The following is a 20,918-nucleotide window of genomic DNA, read 5'->3' as shown; positions in this document are numbered from 1 at the left end:
ACCTCTGTATCTCCCGCAGACGAGTTGTCACGCTTTGGCAGCTGATCGTTGGCGCCTGCAGTGCGCCTGTCTGGGCAGGTGACAAGAACGACGATCCTGCCATATTCTTGAAGAATTGGGTTACCGTACGGACAGCGCCAGGGGTTCGAAATTCGATGGGCGAATGTTGGGAATGATCTTGAACCTATGTGATGGTAGTTAAACGTGAGAAGCTATTTATTTTCCAATAATACGATAACATTGATTACTACCCAGGGGTTTTTCCAATACTCCAATAATCTTTCAATCGTTTCATACTGTAGCGCCTGTAGTGGCGCTCTATAGCCTGTGTGTACTTAAACCATTCCACGACCCCTTCTGCTCGCCCTATTATTTTCCCATGGCAACAAAATGAGTGTGGAAAAATGATAATCGTCCCAGCGGTTGCTACGTCCGCCTCAATCAACACGTGCTTGAGACACACGATGACGACCAGGGCATCGTTTGTCACTGGTGGCACACGGTGGTTCGGTATGCTCGCGCTCCTTATTATTGGTTGGGGTTAATTTTTAAATTCCCAAATTCCGTCTTACGCCGTTCGACATATTTTCTCCCGCCGGGTGGCGGATAGATGATAGGTGTCGACTCCAACACGACCCAAACTCTGAGTGGCGTCGCTTTGCACAGATTGGCATGAAAAATATCTGTAACACGAAGGGTAGAGTAGAAGGTACCCACGACCTAGCGCAGCAGCTGGGCCAAGGTGAAAGCCAATTTTTGGGATGCAATCGAGAGGGAGAGGGAGAATAAGGGATAAATGGGGGAAACAAAAACAAGAAGAAACAAAGCGTAAGCGTGTGTTGATCCCGGCCAATTTGGACTCCCCAAGCGCTCCAAGTGTGTGGCGCGCACGCTGGTGCCCCGGGTGCGCTTTTCACTTGCCTTGATTGATGCACCGCGACCTGATTCCACAGCGCCGGAGCGTTCTGAGAATTGGGTCGTAGGTGATGGTGGCGCTGGCATCCCTTCCTTTCGGGCATGTATGTGTGTAGATATTTTGGACCATCTGGGGCTTTGGGGTGGCCCTTTTTTCTCGACAATTTTTTGTTGTCGTCTCGCCCAAGAGTGGCCCATCGCCCATTATTGAATTAGCATCTCCTTTATGAATGATAAAAACGCGGATGCTCTCATTTTGGACGCGCTTGTTTAGGCGGATGTGAGTAGCGGCTGCCGTAATGATGTGTTTATTTCCGAACAACTGACAACCCGTGGGTGCCTAATTTGGGATGCCCGGGGCTATTGAGTTGGACATTGAGATGTTCAGAGCAAGAGTGGAATAAATGTATATTCATTTCTCTAACGAGATGTCCATCTCGGCACAAGCTCACTCAGTGTATTAAGTATCTGTTATATACATTGATCTTAAAAATTTGGATAGTTGTGTGTTGTTTCAGTAAGACATCAATTTCCATTTGGGGATACATCCCTCGATTTTAGATTCAAAAACATCTCTATTAACCTGTGACTCACTAATTTCACGTACAAATTGCTCCGGAAGCTACTATTTTCATCTGCTCATTAGGGACCGTGTTCCAGTTCACCGCTTTCCGCTCCGATAAAGTCAAAACTTTATGCCCAATTTTAGGCCACCCCAAACAACCCACCCCTTTTAGCTTTCATTGTCGGTAGTGGCGCAAAAGTGCGACAAGCAATACTGACAACCGCTTGCGTTGGGGAGGTAGCCTCCCTCATGTATTCTCCCTCCCCGCAAGCGACGACCTTAGCACGAAAATACTGACCAAACACGCAAATTATCTGCGTATGTCATGCGTTTCGCAACGCCGCGTTTGGATGACGCGAGGCGTCGTTGTCTGGGGCCCTTATCCGTGCCGCGATTTTAATGGAACAGTTTTTGTTTTTGGCAGCCTTCCCCACCTCCGCTCTCTTGCTTCTTGTGGCTAGAAGCGCGCCATACGCGTAACCCGATAGCCGTGGTTACAACCCGGAATTGTTTACCCGCGGCAGGAACGCTTTTGGGCGGAGTACAAGACTAAAAAGGTGTACAAGAGTGTGGAAAATGCTTATGGAAGTCAATCAATGTATGTAGGAAACGCAAACGATGAATGAATTTCTCAGTATGCTGATAAGCTGATTTGAGCCCCAAAAATGTGGCTTGGGTTTGTGGTGATGATAAAGCTTATTTGAAATCAGTTTTAAATCGTGTGCTTTGTCTCAATTATTTTTTAAGTAGCAGGCGCCATAATACAACACACCCAGTGCCAACCCTTCCTTCGATTGCAACAAAACTTTCTGCTGCTCGGCTGAGATCTACTGAAGTATGTGAAAAAACCCATCCCAACACTGTCAAAACAAGTCGTACGCATTTAAAGCTTCTAGGCCTTTAAAATAGAGCGTCTGGTAGATGCCAACGTTATGATTCTTTGTCGGCGAGACTGATTACGAAAACAATTTATTGCGGTGGAATGTAAAAACACTTTTTTTCTTCTGAAAATAACGCAATCAACTTAAAGACAAGCGAGTTTTTACTTACCTTCGTTGCATCGGTGTCATTTACAATTTAAAACATAATATAGATCGATAAATGGGGAATCGAATGTTCTGTACAAGAATCTGCAGGGAGAAGAAAGAGAAATATGCATTAGAAATCGAAGGAAAGAAAATTTATATGACTTTTAATTAAATAAAACCATTTCACAACATTTTTCGAGCAACATTTAAAATTCTAGCGCAAAATATCAAATATTACATTCATTCACATTTTTATGTTCTTTAGAGGAAACTTTATTCCACACCAGTGAGCCGCTCAACACCATCCATCACGATGAAAAACCACACCGCCGTGCGAACACTCAGGTCGTTATCGTAAATCGTCCCTAACAACATGCGCACAACAAGAACGAAAAGAAATTACGACACGTTCAACCTTGCTGCCTTTGCGCGCGAGTCATCCGATCGGAGAATAATTTGCACCACGAGAGATGCGGTGGTTACACCCCGAATATGCATCTCACATAAAAGAGAAATTGCTTTCATGTTCTTAGCCATTCTCCAGCCAGTGAAGGAAACAAGACACCGAACAACGGCAACCGCGAGCGACCCTCGGAAGGTGGCTTACCCGCTGCTCGTAAAAACATTAGACATCTGCATCACATTCGCATTCGGAAATGGCCGGAGCGACCAAGTGCAAACGTAAAACTGTGTACGCCACCTTTGTAAGCGCACCTTCTTTTGACGATGCGGCTTTGAGCAGGGGAGAGGCTCGTGACGATCAAAGGCGAGGATGACACTTTGGAGTTACACCGTGTGCAATTCGATACTTCCGCAGGAATGTGGAAATCGTACCCAGTGCACAAAATATCTCTCTATCCCGCCCAAACGTCCCTAGCTCTGGAATTCCGGGCAAACACAGGAACAATAAATTCAGCTGATGTCTAAAAGTCGATGCAATCCGATTCGGTTTGACTCTGAGCGTTGAGGTTGAGTGAACTTCGGCGCACGTGTTAATTATGATTCCAGGACGCCTGGGTAAAGGTCGCACTGTCGTTGGATAATAATATCCAATGTCACTAAAGTTATCCAATTTTTCGACCGTCTTCTTTATGATGTATCGTCTTCCAGCACATCTTCACCAATATAGATATTTTCAACGCCCTAGGCAGGAATATTTGTGTCACAACTACTAGAACACCATTTGGAGCTTATTAAGATATCTAACGTCTAACTGTTTCGTTTAATCTAACGGATCACGTGGTTATGGGGGCATATCTCATCATTCCCCTACGCAAAACCAGGAAGTGAAACGTTTAAAGTCAAGTCGCTTACCCCAAACCACTTTGAAACAGTTACATTCAGTCTCAGTCGGCTCAGAACTATCCCCTGTATCTCTTCCTGCGCCCACGAGATGATGGATTGCAAAATTACATTCATCAACCGTGTGGATGTACATACGATTAAGTCACTCGCCACCGTACGGATAGTCATAATTTTGCCGAGAGGTAGAATAAGACTAGGAGGAGGGTTTATAGAGAGAACACAGCTAAACTACTCCATTCCATCCATCTTGATCGCTACTTTTAATCAAGATCGTTCTGGATACGATTCCAAGGCATTCTCCGCCACGGGTTTCTTGTTTGCTCCAGTTTTGTTTTCCTTCCTGTCTACACCATGCTTCTATTTTCAATTTCTTGCCAACTTTTAGCTAACTTCCTTGTAACGTCCGCTAGCGCGAACACTGATCGAGATTACAAAACAGATCGAGAGTCACAGTGAACGAGATTCGTGAGTTTGTTGACGGTTCCGGGTGTGGTTCTCACCCATACCGGTACTTATGGCTTTTGAATGCAACCTTCATAACTGTGAATTCTTGTGTGGATTAGTGGGAAGGCTCAATGTTCTTGCAAACCATTCCTTTGGAACCGGAACTCCGTTAAAGCAAATGGGCGGTTAGTTGTTGCCTTTTGGAGAGGAGGTTTGGCATCATAAAAAGGCATATTCCGCCAACCTTATCAAGATCACGGCGACGGCAAGTGCTACTGAATATGAGTTCGTGTCCCTCTAGCAGGCGGCATATAACCCGTTAGGTCCAGTTCACCTGGCGTGACATAAGAGTCAATCATTTTGACGCAATTCCAGCTAGTGGAATTGGCGCTCATGGACAGTAACGATCAGTTCCCAGTGGTCCAACGGCCGATGATTATGGACGAAAGGAAACCTTGGACGATCTCACATTGGATCTTTGTTGGAGTTGAAAGGAAATGAAGGGTTGAAATGAGCTCATTAGTTACCTCCTCTCTTCCTCGCCTCTCGCTCTCGCCCATTTGGCTTCAAGAAGTCAACGATCTTAATGCTCCGAAGATGAACTTGCTTGACCCGCAAGTCTCGTCCGCCCATCCACTCTTTCCATCCCAACGTGTCACAGGAAAGAGGCTTCATATCATGGAGATCGTATCAGCGGTACCAAATCGATCCAGACACTCTCACTCTTCCGAACCGATAAATCACGCACCACGCGCTGTTCAACTCCGGGGCAGTGCGTCTCCAGCGCTTCGCTTTGAACTCTACACTAAAGATAACCTCAAAATCGACGGTGATGACCTCAAAGGGAATGGCGTGAGCGGGCGCGCGCGCTCGCGAAAGTGGCAACTCATCGGAACTGATCTAGCGCATCGACCCAAACGATAACACACGCACACACAGGCGAGCACTAAAAAATATAAGAGCTACGCAATCGCAAAATGCGTCGCCCATTGCGGAACTCCGCGTCTCATCATCGCAGAGAAAAGATCATCGAGCCGATCGAGAAAACAAAGCAAACTGTTAACAACAACAACAACAACTACAAAAAGATGGCCTCATCCATTTGCCGCACTGTGAACAACCACAAGCAATAGCGACTTGAACGCTCTTGACTTAATTGTTATTAATAATCGTTACCAATCGAGTCCTAAACATTGTCGTAACGCAACCATCTAAAACAGCGCACGCAATATGCTGCAGCAGCATGGAACGTTTCGCAAGCGCTAATTTTGTGAAGAGTCTTTTACTCGCTAATACTCGCACTTGATGACCCATGGCAGTGAGTTTCACACTGATGGATCGAACAGGCTAATGGAATTAACTACTAAGCGTAGCTATAAATAGAAAGCCTTCAGATCCCCCCGTTTTTGACAGGTGATCGATTGGAGGATCATCAAAAGCCTGGCAGGTGATCGCGTAATGCGCACTCTACCCAACGTGTAATAGTGCGCTTCTCTCTCTCTCTCTCTCTCTCGCCGTGTGATTATTACCCCATACTCTCCAGAAACAATGTTGGCTAACCACTGGTCGCGACGAAAACGGACTGCTATATGCTTCAATGCTTCATTAGCAACGATCTTGCACGGACCTTCTTTTCAAATGTCACCCTTTTTAAGATCTTCCCCTTTTGTGCTAGGGCTGCCGCGTCGTCTCAGTAATGATGCAGTGAAATTATAAGTTGCATTAGACATATTCACTCAGGGGCGTCGATGACGGCTTGAAGAGTTATTTCATGTTTAATTACTTTCCCGCTTGGATGGCTTTGATCAAGTGGACTGATTGCTTGGAGCGTGCATTATTGCGATTGCCGAATGGTCACTTTCCTTTTTCCTACTCGCACGAACGCGTTTTAGCTATGCGTCAAGCAAGCTTATTAGTGAAGATAATGATTGTGTAAATTGATAATTCAGCTCGATCATGCGTAAGAAAAATGTTTCACTCGCTGAAAGATTGACATCAGATGATGAGCTCCAATTTTAAAACAGTTTGGAGCGACTTGTTTCCTGTGGTCTCAAAATGAAAGCTGTCTAAAAATAACATTAACACCCCATTACTCTAGATTTTATTGGTGTCGTGACACTAGATACGCGACGAACGATACATTTACCGATCGGTAGGGCAATAACCACCTACAATCGCCGCTTCCGCATCCGCCTGTGCCGAGCTCTCGCAGATTGTTCCGGACATTTAGGCCCGGAGGGCCGTAAGCCATGACAACAGCCTCGCTCTGAAGACTTTGCCTCTGCCGATTGACACACGCTGTCGAGCAAAGCGGACGGGTTGTAACCAAACACCTCCTGCGATCGATGAAGATTACCAGCGCGTCTCACCGACATCTCCAATGTGACGTCACCTTGTGCAGGCATCATCTCAAAGTCATCAGGAACAGGCTCTGCAAGCTTCCTTCCACACGCAGCGGCCACTACAATATGGCAGAAGCGACTCATGTGTTCCGGATGGAATTGACATTCCTAAACGGGATTTAATGCCAGCGCGAGGATCAAGTTTCCCCACCGACGGGGGCACCGCCACAATGCCTCCTTCCGTGTCCCACAAAGACAACATGCAATCTCGTTGCTTTCTCGTTCCACTGCTAGAGTGTCCAGTTCGTGCTCTCGTGCACACGAAGAATGTATTAAAGTTTACGCGAAAACCAAGATCCAAAACAAAAACATTCACCGCGGCTTTCTTGCTGAGAACGTGAGTTTGCATTACTTCCTAACGACAATACAGCGGGCCCAGCGAAAGGCTAAAAGCCAACAGGCACAATAAAAAAAAACTGCAAGCGTGAGAAACATTGACCGAGAGACCGAGTACACCAGACAACGGCGCGGTTCGATATAGTATGCGACCAGCAGTGGCATGGCCGGGAAGATGTGTGCCATTTCCCCCTGTGACACCCTAGAGTGATTTGGCCCAAACAGGAGTTGGTGAGTAAGCGAAAAAGTACATCCAACGTACACAATGCGAAGCTATCCTGGGACATTGGCATACAGCTCTGACCAATCGACCGATCTCACACAGAGCAAGCCTTTGCGCACGGCCTAATCTGTGCCGAAATGGATTCTAACGAGTTCTCGAAACGAAGGTGTATTGGAGAACACGATCATCAGCTGCCTTCACTAACCACCACCTAAGATGTACCGTCGTTTCTCCCCGTTACAAGAAGTCACTCTAACTACAAAACGCTACATACGCCATCGTTTGGTCCTAGTGCTAACGGTAAATAGCGATGTGTTCTAATGCACAAACATGGATGCTCATCGGCTTCCTCGCCCCCCCCCCCGTCTTACAAGTGTGCGCTTTGTGAGGAGTGAGAAAATAAAGCACTTAACGATCGTAACGAAATCTTCTGCCGCACAACCGTACCAAGAGTGGCATTCTTGGCTTAGCGGTGTTCCATTTGGGAGATTCTTCACCCCTGGTACATTAGATCTTCACGCTAGAATCGATCAGCGTAGCAATAACAACAACAACAATAACAACAGCTAAAGAACACGAACCAGCGACACAAAAGCAAAGTGCGATTTGACAGGCGCAAAGATCGCTTAACGCGTTGGCTGGGTGCGAGTGCCCTTTAACGACACAAGCCGGCTTTTGGGAAGTTATTAACCTGCGGGAAAAGGTTCAATGAGAGGCGACAGCGAGTCAATTTTAATTCCATTCGAAACGGAGCGATGATTCGGATGCCTTTGGAGTCGTTACACTTTGAACGGAGTTGTTGGAGGTGGTGGCGTTGGTAACATCTAATACAGCTTGATGAAGGTTTTATGGAAGGGCTGGCTGTACACTTTCTGTTGTGCTTCCAGAATGTTTCATCTCACCCAATAATTTGTACATTTGATTTAAAGTAGTCTCTACCTTTCACTTTCGTAGTAAATCTCTTAGTTCCCCTAAGGACCATCTTCAGATACTTTATAGTTCTACGGCTACACAGCATCATTAGGGTCTCTCGCCCTCAATTAAGCCACAATACAAAGGTTTAGTAGTTTTCATTCTTGAATGACTTTTGTTTTCCGTTACTTTTCTATTCTAACTTCTTTCGTTATGTCACCTCTATTGCTACTGCGGAGAGACGCAACCCAGGCACTCGGTACGACAACCAGACATTTATCAACCTAGCAGTCCATTAGTTTGGATTGGATCTAGGCACACGTAAAGGCCTACAAGAAAAAAAGGTTCTTATACTAAAAGCCAGCTAAAGAAGTGACAAAACAGGGGCAACACTGTCTCTTAGAGACAAAAAAAACGAAAGCGAACGTCCGTCCTTACCGGGTGACGAAAAATTCGACCTGTGCCTCCATGGTACCAAGCGTAAATAATCGTCCGACCACAAGCAGACAGTGGTTTTATCGAAAAGTGCACCACGGTGAGTTGTTGTTGTTGATGTTAATCCCACCACCATTATGTCCCAAAACCCAACAGCAAGCTTGAGGGGGACACAGACAGGATCAGATAATTCACCCGACCAGCAGCTACTCTGAAAGCACCTCTCTTTTTTGTTCAACCGTGTGCGACCTGTTTCAGGGGAGCTGTATATTGAAAGGCAGAACAAGATAAATCTGCGTTGCTAGGAGCGACGGTGGAATGTTGTCACATTTCGACGGGGGCTTAATCTGCGGCAATGTGACATTGGATGAATTCGGGTTTTGCAAAACCATCATTCCGGGTGGCTTATCGAGTGGTGGCTGTGTTTTGGCTTCTAGTTTTTATATCAGTTCTTTCTATATAGAAGGATTTTACTATTCATTTGTTTCAACATGCCCTGTAGGCATATTGCTCCCAACAAATATTGAAATAAACCATGCATTTCCTTTTCAATTCAGTCAATATATCAACAAACAGTAGCAGCCACAAAACTGCAGCTGCAATATTCATTCATTGAAAGCTCCAATGCCGCAAGCGCAATGTCACTTGAAACGTGCCGGTCCGGTTGTCAACTTACCAGCTAATTGGTGCAACATGAACATGAGCAGTAGCAGCATCGTGCAGTAGTGAAACAAGACCCCCTCAACAACCTGCACCCTTCGCCGGCGTAGTAGCAGTTCAGGTTCGGGGTGTTATGTTTTTTATTGTGTTTTGTAACAATCAAAAGCAAAAACAGAATGGGGCCATGTCCTAGTTTAAAGGGGCCACCGACCGAAGTCGTATCTTGTCCGGTTGACACGCACGTTGTTGCCCGTGGTTATGAAATTTGGGGTTTGCGCGAGATGCAGCGCGCTGGTTATGATAAATCAACAATCGATTGATTTTAAATCGGACCAGCACGATTGGGATGTTATTGGGTGCATTCTGATATGGGAGAGCAAGTGATGAGTCACTGATATTGGTTGATGGGCAGGCATGGAAAGGTACCCAAACAAGCAAACAAGCTCATTGCTTCATCTCTCAAAGAGACTCCTACGGTCAGGAACAAGCTTCTGAACTTTTGATTCGATAAGATTGTGATGTTACCTCAGCATTGTTGTTTTGTTAAATAATTGCCTCTGCCGTTTGTACGCTTCTTAACGGATACCCAAAACTAGGGATGCTTCGTGATGCACAGACGAAGAATGGAGAAGAACCAAGAAATTAATCCTTATATCTTTGTTCCTTTCCCATTTTTTTTTTGCTTGCTCTAGCTAGACGCATCCATCAATCACCGAACGCACCCTGCAGGAATCCCTCACCTAGTTTCGTTAGACCGGCGAGACCATCTTAGCGGGTGGATAGAATCCGTACCGCTTCATGCACACCACCCAAAGCAAGGTGAAGGTGAGTCGTATCGGAAGCCCATAAATCAATCAAAATGTCAATGCACCGTGCGCAGCGAGCACCGTGTACGGCTGCGAGTGTTGCTACACTCGCTCGAACGCAAGCGCCGACAGGGATCGCCGACGCTGGATGCGAGAAAAGCGGAACCACAACTCGAATGTCTTTATTTGTGCAGCTTTGCTGCCAGCATCCCTTACTAGGTGGCTGGTACGGGACAGGATGTAGCCTAGAATTGTTGGCATCCCGTCCGAAGGTAATGATTACTGTCAGATCTGAACGTGCGCATGTCATTCTTGAATCGCAACAGGTCTTGCTGGGGTAAATCTTCGAATTATAAGTGAAGAAGATAAAGCACATGAAAATGTGGTTCTAAAAAGAGGAGGACACACAGGGGTGCAAACTGAGTGCAGGCGTAATTGCAAAGATAAACTCTTGGGTAGATAGTAAAATATCTTAAAGTACTTAATATTTAACACTGCGTAGCTTTAATGTCTTAACAAACTAATCGTACAGGAGTTGTTGGTATGGTTAGGACAATTCTAAGCAGCCGAATGATTGCCCTTCCAGTTGCGTATCCGTGCTCCCGTAATTGCACCACTCACAACAACAAACGATTTCAAACCGTCGCAATCCGAATTGCCAACTTGCCGTTGGATATGGTCATATAACAAATGGGACGCCCCCTTGTCTGTACGCTTGTTTGAAGATGCGTAGCCTTTGCTACCACGACCACGCGAGACAGTTACGCCAGACGAGGCGTAGCCGCGCAACAGATGCAAAAATATGCGCATGCTACAGAGTGCGGAGTCCCATCGGAGCAAAAGAAAAAGCGAAACTGTTAAATCGAACATGAAAAGCGCATAAATGGAAATTGATAATTAAAGTCCAGCAGCGGACCACGATCCACGGGTTTCTTCATGATGCTGCGCCACAAATAAGGAACCTTCTGGAGCTTGAGCGCACTCAGGATCCAATACGGAACAGGTTCTCGCACTGCAAATCTGCCACGATATACCACAAAAGGCAAATACAGAACCGTGGGGGACACCCTGTTCCAACATCGGGTTGGTTATCGATGAATAATTTGTTTGCGGGCAGTAGAAACCCGATCACAGCTAGAAAGCTAGTTTTGCGTTCTCAATTACTCTAGCTGCGGTGGAAATAAATACGAGAAGAGTAAAAAAATGGCACAAAACTCATTTAAAAAGTATACAAACGCAAGTTAACTAGCAAGATAAGTACACAGAAGTAGAGTTGCAGCAAATAGGAGCGAGGTAAAGTGGCACACAAGTACAAAAGAATGAGAGAAAAAACCAAACAAAACATATAGAATGAATAAAGGAAACCACCAATCGACTGGAAGCAATTGCAGTCCCGCCGATGCAGTAGGAAAAAGTGGGCATCGCAAAACGTAATGTGCAAAAATAACTCGTGTAGTAACACAGAAAACAAACAGTGCATGCGAAAAAGTATGATTAATGAAATAAGGAAGAGCGACCGGCCGGCGATAAGCGCGAACAACCGGCTTCTTCGTGCGTGGAATCGTCGCCCGTTTGTCTTCTGCAGCGGGCGGGCGGAGATGCCCTGCTGCTGCTGCTGCTGCTGTTCTCAGGTTTGTGCCGTTTGTGTAATGGGTGCTTTCCTTCCGCTCCCAGCCCCGGGGAACCTCGGGGGGTCAGGGATGAACGGAGCCGCAATCGCACGGCAGTTTGGAGCAAGATTCGTTATTTATGATATGTTTGTTTGGCGCATGTTTCACCGTACCCCGTTGGGGTGAGCACAATGACCGGGCCGGGCAGGAAGCGGCGCGGGCACAGAGATGATAAATTTGCTCATTGTTCTTGCGTTGTCTTGCGTACGAACGATATCTTAGGTTGCTGGGTTGTTGTGATGCACCGTCGTCCTGCGGCGTCCTGCTCACTCGTCTGTTTTCGCCGAGATTCGCACGGACAACGGTGGCAAAGGAGATGGAGTCAATTCTTGGTCGCGATTGGGATTGCGTTGCCCTGCAGTCGTCGACCGATGACATCGAAACTGCATTGACGATTAGCCCTGCGGGAGGATTTGAAAGCAAATTGCATCAAAAGGCTCACAACGGCCCGGGAAGATGGATGCGTCTGTACCGTGGATCTCCAAAGAGCTCTTAGGAAGATCCGTTCACATGGTTTGGATTAGACGTCTTAACCTCAGGTACGGTTCTATCTGCTCGTTCATCAATATTTCATTCATGCACACAGCTAATAACAGCTATGCAGCAAATCTCTCAGGACATCGACGGATCGATTTCACGATGTGCTTTCAATCGCTAGGAAATGGGCAGTGTTCAATCAACAGCGATGCACTGTGTGAGCTGGAAAGCCAGAGCACAAGAGTTCATCATCTCCAGAAGCGACATCACAAAACGACACCCAAGAGCAAGTCGGTGCGGCGCGCTACTCCAGCAACTTTCGAAAACCTTATCAAATATTTACAATCAAATTATTATCCATCCCATGATAATCCGACTCCGGAAAACGTCTCGTCAATAATGCAGGCTGGATCTCTCTTCCTATCTCTCATTCGCTCGTTGCTGTACACGCTGCAATTGATGGGCATCGAAGTCCGTTTTCCTGCTCCAGCCGGTCGGTGGTTTGACTTTAGAAACTCAACGCTCATACCACCAAACTCCAGAACGAGCCCAAACTGGGTTGCGAAGTGAAGTCAAACTATTCTCCGGCAAGCGCTGCTCCGGCAGCAAAACACAAACACGCTCGTAAACTTTCCATGCTTTCCCGACCAGCCACTGCGTTCCGGGAGCTGGGAGCACAAGCAATAGGAACTTTTTAACGAGCGATCAAACTATGATCGTTAGCGAGAGTGGCGGACTTTCGTGAGTGCTGTGCTCGCAGCGCAAAGTGGGAATGTAATGGAATGGATTAGTACTACTGCCGGGATCTCCCCAGTACCGGTAGGCGGGGTGTCGAGTGCAAAAGTGTAACGCACCGAAGCCGAAGCTGTGATGAAGCTTTCTGGGAAATGTAATAATTCTACGGCCAAGTGTCGTTAGTATGTATGCCTGCTAGTGCTTTATAAGTGCAGAAATAAGTGGTATGTATTTCTGCTAGTGCCGAATGAAGTGGTATTTGAAAGCTAGCTTTTAATTTGTGATGTGTTGTTAGTCGAAAAGTACAGATGTGTAGATTTAACACATGAATAGTTAAATAAATTATTTTAAATGTTTTGATTAAACATACAGGACTCTGGATGACTTCACAAACTCCAATAAATCTTTGCATAGTTCTTTAGTATTATATACCAGGATTTTTCTATCACTGTCCAGAACATCTGCTATAATATCCTTTAGCTTATATGAAGTGTCTAAAGCAATACATCTGGCGATGTTTTTAAATATGTAAGAATAGTTATTTACTTGCATATCCTGCGCTTCAACCACTTAGCAGTATTGGTCTGCTGTAGGAGTGTCCAAACCCGCTCTAGCAAGCAGACAATTTTAAGGAACCAAAATTGATTGATTCATACGTTCACTGAATCTAGATCCAAAATAACTGACTATAAATAATCCATATATATCAAACAATCTTCAGTTTGCTACACTACTAAGAAGGTAATTGAATAGAGTTTGTTAGGTTTCAATCTGTTTACAAGCACTGTAAATATGAAATTACATGCAAATTGTTTTTATAAACACTGCTTGTCAATATAACGCCAAAGCCTTGTAAATTGTTCCAGAATATTTTTTTTTTCATTTTTAAAACATATACAAACATTTCCAACAATAAAACACAACGTTTTCGATGTAAAAATACGCAAACGACACACTTGAAACTGCATTCCAGCTGCAAGAACAACAAGCAATTCGATCAACGCCATACTGGCCACCTAAAACCAACCACCTGTGCCGACTGCATTTCCTGTGTTTCATGCGGATACCGTTTTTTGTTACGGCTGTTTTGTTTTAACCTTTCCCGCACGCCAATTCACGGTACGCAACCTGCCGCCGCGCACACCGAGCGTGGCTAATGTCGAACGTTGAACAAGAACAAAATGCAAAACGAAAAACCCAACACGGACCCCCTTCCGATTGCCAGCGATCAGCAAACAGCAAGGAATCAACAGCAAGGTTCAACACGGTGGCCGGTGTGTATTTCCCGAGCCCGATTCGCGACTGCAATTGCATTGATCTATATTTAACTACCACGCGATGGTTGCATCCCGCGTGCTGTAATGTGAAGCAATTTTATGCAGCCTTTTTTTTTGCTGCCCGCTTCTCCACAATGTTATACGCCCGCCTTCGCCTATCGGCTGCCTCTGGCGTCTGGCTTATCGATTTTCGAACCGACGGTGTTCCAGGTGTCAGGCTTCACATATACGCTGCCGCCACATCCTCGCGCCAGAAAACCAACTTCCTCGTCCGATACATATCGGAGAGTCCCTGTAGAAGTGTGCTCCCACATCCCTCGCCATGATTTTTGCTCCTCTTCTGCTCCCAATGTTCGCCCGCGAGCGCCTTGTTTGAATATCTTATTTACCGGATCACGCCATGCATATTAATCGAACCCGTGTGTTGAGGGGGTTGAAATTATTCAATCCACCCGGTTTTTGTAGCCCTGCCCCGTGCGTCCCCTTGTCCCCGTTAGAATCACCGTCACACACGGACGCAAACGCCAGCATCCTTCCGCGTGCGGTGGATGCACACACGCGGGCTAGTAAAAGTGGGGGTTCAGTAACCCCGAACGGCACCACACTACGCGTCCCGGGGTACAGTTATCTATTAAGCAGAAATTAGATTAAAATGCATACATCAATCAACTGACTGGCGGAGGTAGCTGGGTACATCATCCGCCCTCCCCTTCCCCCGACTGGATGTAACCCTCCATATGGTCATGTCGCTCCGATACGTTCAGGAATCGAAGCGTGAGGAATTCATTAGAACGCATCCACACACACGCGCAGCGCACGCTCTGTGGATGATGCTTGACTTTTTCCCTTTGCTCATGTATCCTCCAGTTCAGGGCGGCAGAAAAGGGAGAAAGGTTCAGGCAAATTGTTGGAAAAACTTCACCTCATAAAATGTAGGCCCAGGAAGTTATCTCGATTGACTAAGCACAGGCTGGAGCGGGAGTTGGGGTTCTTGTCTAGACTAGACGTACGAGAGGACAACAATTTTACGCCTGATTTCACTACGGGCAGAGATGAGTGGATAACGTGTTTAATTGTTCTCGAGTTACCTTCGATGCAGCCGTCAGAGTTTGATAGAGATCGACGGCATGGAAGAGCAGATGTCTTGTAAGCGTTGTACCCAGGAAAGCATACAAGATTGTTATGATCCGAAGTAACTAATCGTCGCACTGATATTACACATGGAAAAGAGCTCAAAACGAAATAATTCACACTTCAACACTTCTTTATAAATTAAGTTACCCGAGACCTTCATGACATAGCACAATACTCCTGAGAGATCGAATCATATTACTATCATTCTTGTAATATTTAGCTTCTAATATTAATTCTCACTGTTAGTACTCTAAATAAAAAAAAAACATTTGAAAAGATACACAAAGAAAACACAACAAATAATTTTGACAATTATTTATGGTACATAAGATATTTTTGGAGAGCATCAACGAGCATAAGTATTCGCCAAAATAACAAGGGAATATTATGGATAACTAAATGTGGCAACTGATGTTCAACTTCGAAAATCAGTGTGATCACCTCACTAAACTCTCAAAAATTTTGAATCTAAACCCTGCGTCTAAAACTAAAACTGCAAACGAAACGAACTTCTATATATCTCACAACTTATTTTACACAGCACAGTTCACTCATCACTATGCACCACGGGGACTCAATCGACTCACTCAACTCCAATAGCTCAAGTGTTTCCAGTACGGCTCGCGCGCGACAACTGAATTCAGCAAATCGATCCCAAAACCTCCTTCCCTTTTAAAAAACCAGGCGTATCCACATCGGCACGCGAGGACACGCTCAACATGTGCGTACAAGCACGTCTTCGTATCGGTCGCTTTTTTTTTGTGTATGCACATCGGTCCTTGTAAATTCAAGCCGTCGAGACACGCCGGTACAACCCCACTCTCTTCCCGACGATGTACGCCGATAGCATCACTCGATAGAACGCGCACATACGCGAAGAATGAGATCCATTTTCTGCGCCACTAATGGGCCACTCTTTCCCCCAGCCCTCACTGTCCCCCTCCCTCTCCTCTCATCAGCACAGAGGTGACGCATCGCGGGCCCCGCGCTAAGGTTAGTGGTCGATTTCGCACGGAAACTCCACGGCACCGCGGCAGGAGGTCGCGCGATGTTAATGAATCAGCCGAACCTATCGCGATGACCCTCGATCCGTTCGATTGGCACGGCGAACACTGTCAAAGCGTGTCAGTAGGGGGAAGAAGATAAATGCGGGTAGTTGCGGGTGATAAGAAGCAAACAAGACATGGGATGGGTAGAGAAACCGGGGCGGCCCTATACAAGCAAACCACTTTCTTCAGCTCATTTGAAGCCACATACACACACACGCTCGTAGCGTTTTCTGCTCTACACAGGGTGCACATGAGCTGAATGGACTTGTGGCATATGTGACAGGTATTAAGGCAACGTCCTGGAGTGAGTCACTCTCCAGGTGTATGACATGATCGGCCATCCATGGGTACGGGGACACACATCAAATACCGTTCCTCTTCGTGTGACGTATGGAGTTCAGTTCACTGGCAAGGACGTTAAGAAGATGGGCATAGCAGCAGAATGAAAAAGATAGCATGAAGATTTTTTGTTGGGAAGCGTGATTTTGCGGATTTCTTCACCATTTTTTTCACATAGTTTTGAAGTCCGTTATATTTTTATTAAAAGTACCGTTAAACTGATTGGGAAGGTATTTGAGAATGAAAAGGGACATTTATATGAATTTAGACTACAATTGGACTTGATTTGAATCTGTTTTAGACTAGAATACTGCTACTGAACTAGCTGACTGGAATACTGCTGCTAGAAGGGAAAACTCCTATCCTAATTAAAGTTACAGTTTAATATCATTAGAAACTTGAAATAATCTATATATTCCTACATTGAAACTTCATCTATTAAGATTAAAATCAAACTATAAATCCAAAACCATATCATATAGCTGTATGGTATCAAAGCCCCCAAAATCAGCTTTACCAGGAGCAATGCTTCAATTCAGAAATTGAAATCTTCTTGAAACGATTTAAATGTTCTGGCATGTGGTTAAATTCTCGTCCTTAACAATATCATATATCTGAAACGGAACTTACCTTCCAACTTAAAACTCCAACTCCGAGATGGATCCCAGAAATCGTCAATAGTTCAACACTGTTCCTGCTGATCAGATTCCGATCGTAGCGATAAACGTAATTTAGTGTACTATTACACTTCCGACAAGTAACAGCAATGAATACGATATCTTACACGATCTTAACACAAAGACACACACACACTGGTCGCACAATACGAATATTTTAATCGATTGTATTCAATCGAAACAAACACTTTACATTCACTCACCTACAGGTGCTCCAACACCTTCGCCAACGATCAAATATACACCTCTACCTTTCTTACACTATCTTTCTCATACACACACACGCACACACAAAAACACTTTCCAAGGGTGTCCCGGATGTCCGGCGTTCCGGCGGTGGGCACCGATGCACACGGGAAGGAAATATTCTTCACCTTTGCTTCGCACCAAATATCACCCTTTACTACTGCTGCTGCCACTGAAGGTTTCTTTTCCGTTCTGCCGCGTTCTTTAGCTCGTTTTTGCCTTTCTACCTTTACGCAATAACGCTGTTTTCGTGTTTTATCCGTTTCTCTTTTCTCTCGTTTCGTTTTCTACTGGTTCTGCTGGTTAAATGCTTCTTTTTCACCGGCCGTTCTTTATCGCCTTTATTTATTGACCGTGGTTTTCTCTTCTGTCTTGCAGGGTGATTTCGTGATTTATGGATCGGATTCCCGTTTTCACACGGCTCGCGCCCTCACCGGCTGCCCTACGGTACGGTACGCAGCAGCGAAATCTCCAGAGCCTTTTCTTATTTCTCGATCGATGTCTTCGCCGTGTCACTATGGGCAGTGGCCGCTCGAATGCAACGCCTCCAGTAGTGCTCCCACGGTGTGCTCCAGGTCATCGAAGACTATCATCCTCAGCTCGCCGCCCCCAAAACACTGCCTCAAAGCTACGGGAGGTCAGTTGAGAACGTACAGCCCAACGACAACGACACTTTTTGTAACACACTGGAGGCGTCGAAACCCCGATCGCAACCTGTCACTGAGCACTGAGTGTCAAACGTCGTGCGCGCTCTGCAAGAAGCGTCCAGAGATTTAGATGGTCGTCCTGGTGTATCAATCGATGGGAATTCAGTAGCGATGAAAACCAAACCTTTTAATTAGCCTTATCAGCTACAGTTACTTGGTTGCAGCTGCTACTGCTGCAAACATCACACACTTCCGCAGCATCCAAACACGACCTTTAGAATCTTTCGCATGGGCCTTTCAAGACGATCTGAAAACGGGGAGAACAAGAAGAAAGAAGCGTGTAAGCGTATGTAACCGAGCAAAGCGATTTACGATTCATCCCGCCCGATGTTGTCCGTGATGATGGAAGACACGAGACGGCGAGCCGGCAGTACCAGTTACAGTTAGGTCGTCCGATAATGGAATAAATCATCCGTAACGTAAAATGGAAAACCAAAACTTGAATCCGGCTCGCTGTGTACAAGGTAAAGCAGAGTGCTTCGTGTACAGACACAAAGACACACACACACACGTCGAGAAAAACCGGCTCCTCCAATGTTCGATTCCTGCTGCATCTAATCAACGGTGGAGTGGGCCACATGCTCGGCGAGCTTAGGATCGAAGTATGCCCATTTGGTAAAATGCTCACGGTTCAGTGACTTTCCGCTGAGTCCAGCCCGATGGTGATGGCAACACATCTCTCAATGTACGTGGATGTGAGCGGTGGAACGCGCCGGCAAGAGATGGTGTACAGCTGGAGTACATTAAAACCGTCGCGTGACAGTGAGTTGATTCATGTTTGATTAATCTACACATCATACTGCGCGATGTTACGTTTGTCTAGTTCGGTTCGGAGGTTTCACAGTCGTCTCGCTCGCAGGCAAACGAAACCAATCGAGCAAGACAGTGAAAGCATCTTTTGAAGTTTTGAGCTGGGTAAACATATGAAAGGATGGTGCTGCTGGGAAGAGCAAAATTTTTGATTGTGTCCCAAGAAATTCTGAGTCAACGTCAATGCATCCCAATGGAAACATACCTTCGCCTATGCCGAAGCTTGTGCAAATTAGGTCACCCTAAAACACGAATTCCTTGTTTTTCATCCCCACCCGAAAAGCCCAGAAACCCTTCTACCATGTGGCCTTAGTATAATTGCTCCCCACATCCTTAATACCTCACCACTTTCTTACGCTTTGAAAATTATCCGACCCAAATACACGGAACGATAGAAGAAACAAAAAGCAACCCATTTTACAACGACCATAAATTGGGAGATGGGCTCCGTTTCACGATGCGTGCTTTTTGCTCACCTCCTCTTAGTCCGCTTTAAAATTAATCCAAGTCGCCTAGTTTCGGTACATCCGCCTTAGTTAGGGCGAGCTGGCAGCAAACTTTCATCCCTGGACCTTTCGGTTTTTTTTTAAATGGGAAAAACATTTTAAAAGCCAAAGTTGGGTGAAGTTTGATTTATAATTATTATCGGCAAGCCAGTGCTATCGACAAGCTATGGCGCAGGGGTGGGTTAGTGTTTTATGACCTTCCGCGAAATGGGTTCGAGTACGAGACGTAGTGTTAGGTGTCGTTGTTGCTGACACGCTAATATTGGGTCACATTTTTCAACGGTTGTGTGTAAAGTATTAGCTGGAGAAAGAGCGAGAGAGAGAGTGTGCTAAAAATATATATCGCAAAATTTATTACCCCATCACAAGGGTTTATGGAGATTAAGACAGTTCGGGCAGGAAAAAGTAAGATTGTAAAAATATAAAAAGGATTCTTTTTTATGGGGCTTGGCAGTTTGCATGACGATGGACCAATTTGTGAAAGTTAATATTACGAAAAGAGAGTAAACAATCATAGCCCTCTCAAATAGTTTCGGTATACTGTACTGTACTTAAGAAGTTATAGGCTGCTGTCAGTAAAAATCAATTATTTTTATGTGTCAGTAAAACCACTCACCAGATCTTATCCTTTTGAAGGAAAAAAAAACAAAATAAAGCTTTACTTAAAGCATCAACGATACATATCGCATGATTAAAAACCAAGGTTATGTGATCAAGAGATGGTATTCGTCCCCAAGATCCTACAGATGTCCATCGATGACTCAGTTGTGAACGACTTTGATGTTAAGCTTATGTAGTACGCGTGAGGTTGTTAAGAGTATCTCAGGAACTTCGATCTCTTCGTAGATGTATATACAAATGGCCATTCCAAGACTTTGGAATGGAATTAGAAATGAAAATAATCACGATCACTGTTTTAAAAGACCTTAAGAGGTAATCAAATGCTAATCTGGCCTCAATTTAACAAGACACAAGAAATAAGGACGTCGATGACGCAGAAGCGGTGTCCGCGTTGGCTATTATGACATCGACATGATTAGTTTGCAGTCTGCCACTACTTAGCCAAAATCGATCAACGGATCAATCAAGAAGATCAAACATCTCATGGGATTGTTTTTGGAGATTGATAAATGATGCTTAACAAGCATTGGAGTGGTTGAGAACATTGAATAAACTTGACTCAAAAATTAGCCTGGAAATGTATCTGCTTACTGTTGAGGTAATTAAAGTCTATAATGCTTTATAATCTCTGTTACATCA

The 20,918-nt window shown here is 45.2% G+C and overlaps 1 protein-coding gene across 7 annotated transcripts in view; it reads right to left on the bottom strand.

Annotated features, from left to right (window-relative positions):
- The window catches only part of LOC120903886 (mucin-5AC-like), a 79,950-nt gene that overhangs the window by 45,098 nt on the left and 13,934 nt on the right, over nucleotides 1-20,918 (bottom strand). For 5 of the 7 annotated variants that reach the window (XM_040313547.1, XM_040313548.1, XM_040313550.1 and 2 more), the window contains exons 3-4: nucleotides 17,343-18,589; nucleotides 2,531-2,610 (exon numbers count right to left, since the gene is read on the bottom strand). In XM_040313547.1, the coding sequence (XP_040169481.1) occupies nucleotides 2,531-2,550 (20 nt within the window). In that variant the 5' untranslated portion in view covers nucleotides 2,551-2,610; nucleotides 17,343-18,589. Of the gene's footprint in view, nucleotides 1-2,530; nucleotides 2,611-15,278; nucleotides 15,409-17,342; nucleotides 18,590-20,918 lie in introns of those variants that run through there. The other 2 variants (XM_040313552.1, XM_040313553.1) reach the window with 2 other exon arrangements.

This window comes from Anopheles arabiensis, chromosome 3 (genome assembly GCF_016920715.1).
Source record: "Anopheles arabiensis isolate DONGOLA chromosome 3, AaraD3, whole genome shotgun sequence".
NCBI classification, from domain to species: Eukaryota; Metazoa; Arthropoda; class Insecta; order Diptera; family Culicidae; genus Anopheles; species Anopheles arabiensis.
The sequence above is the reverse complement of the archived record's forward strand: the minus strand, read 5'-3'. Positions and strand labels throughout refer to the sequence as shown.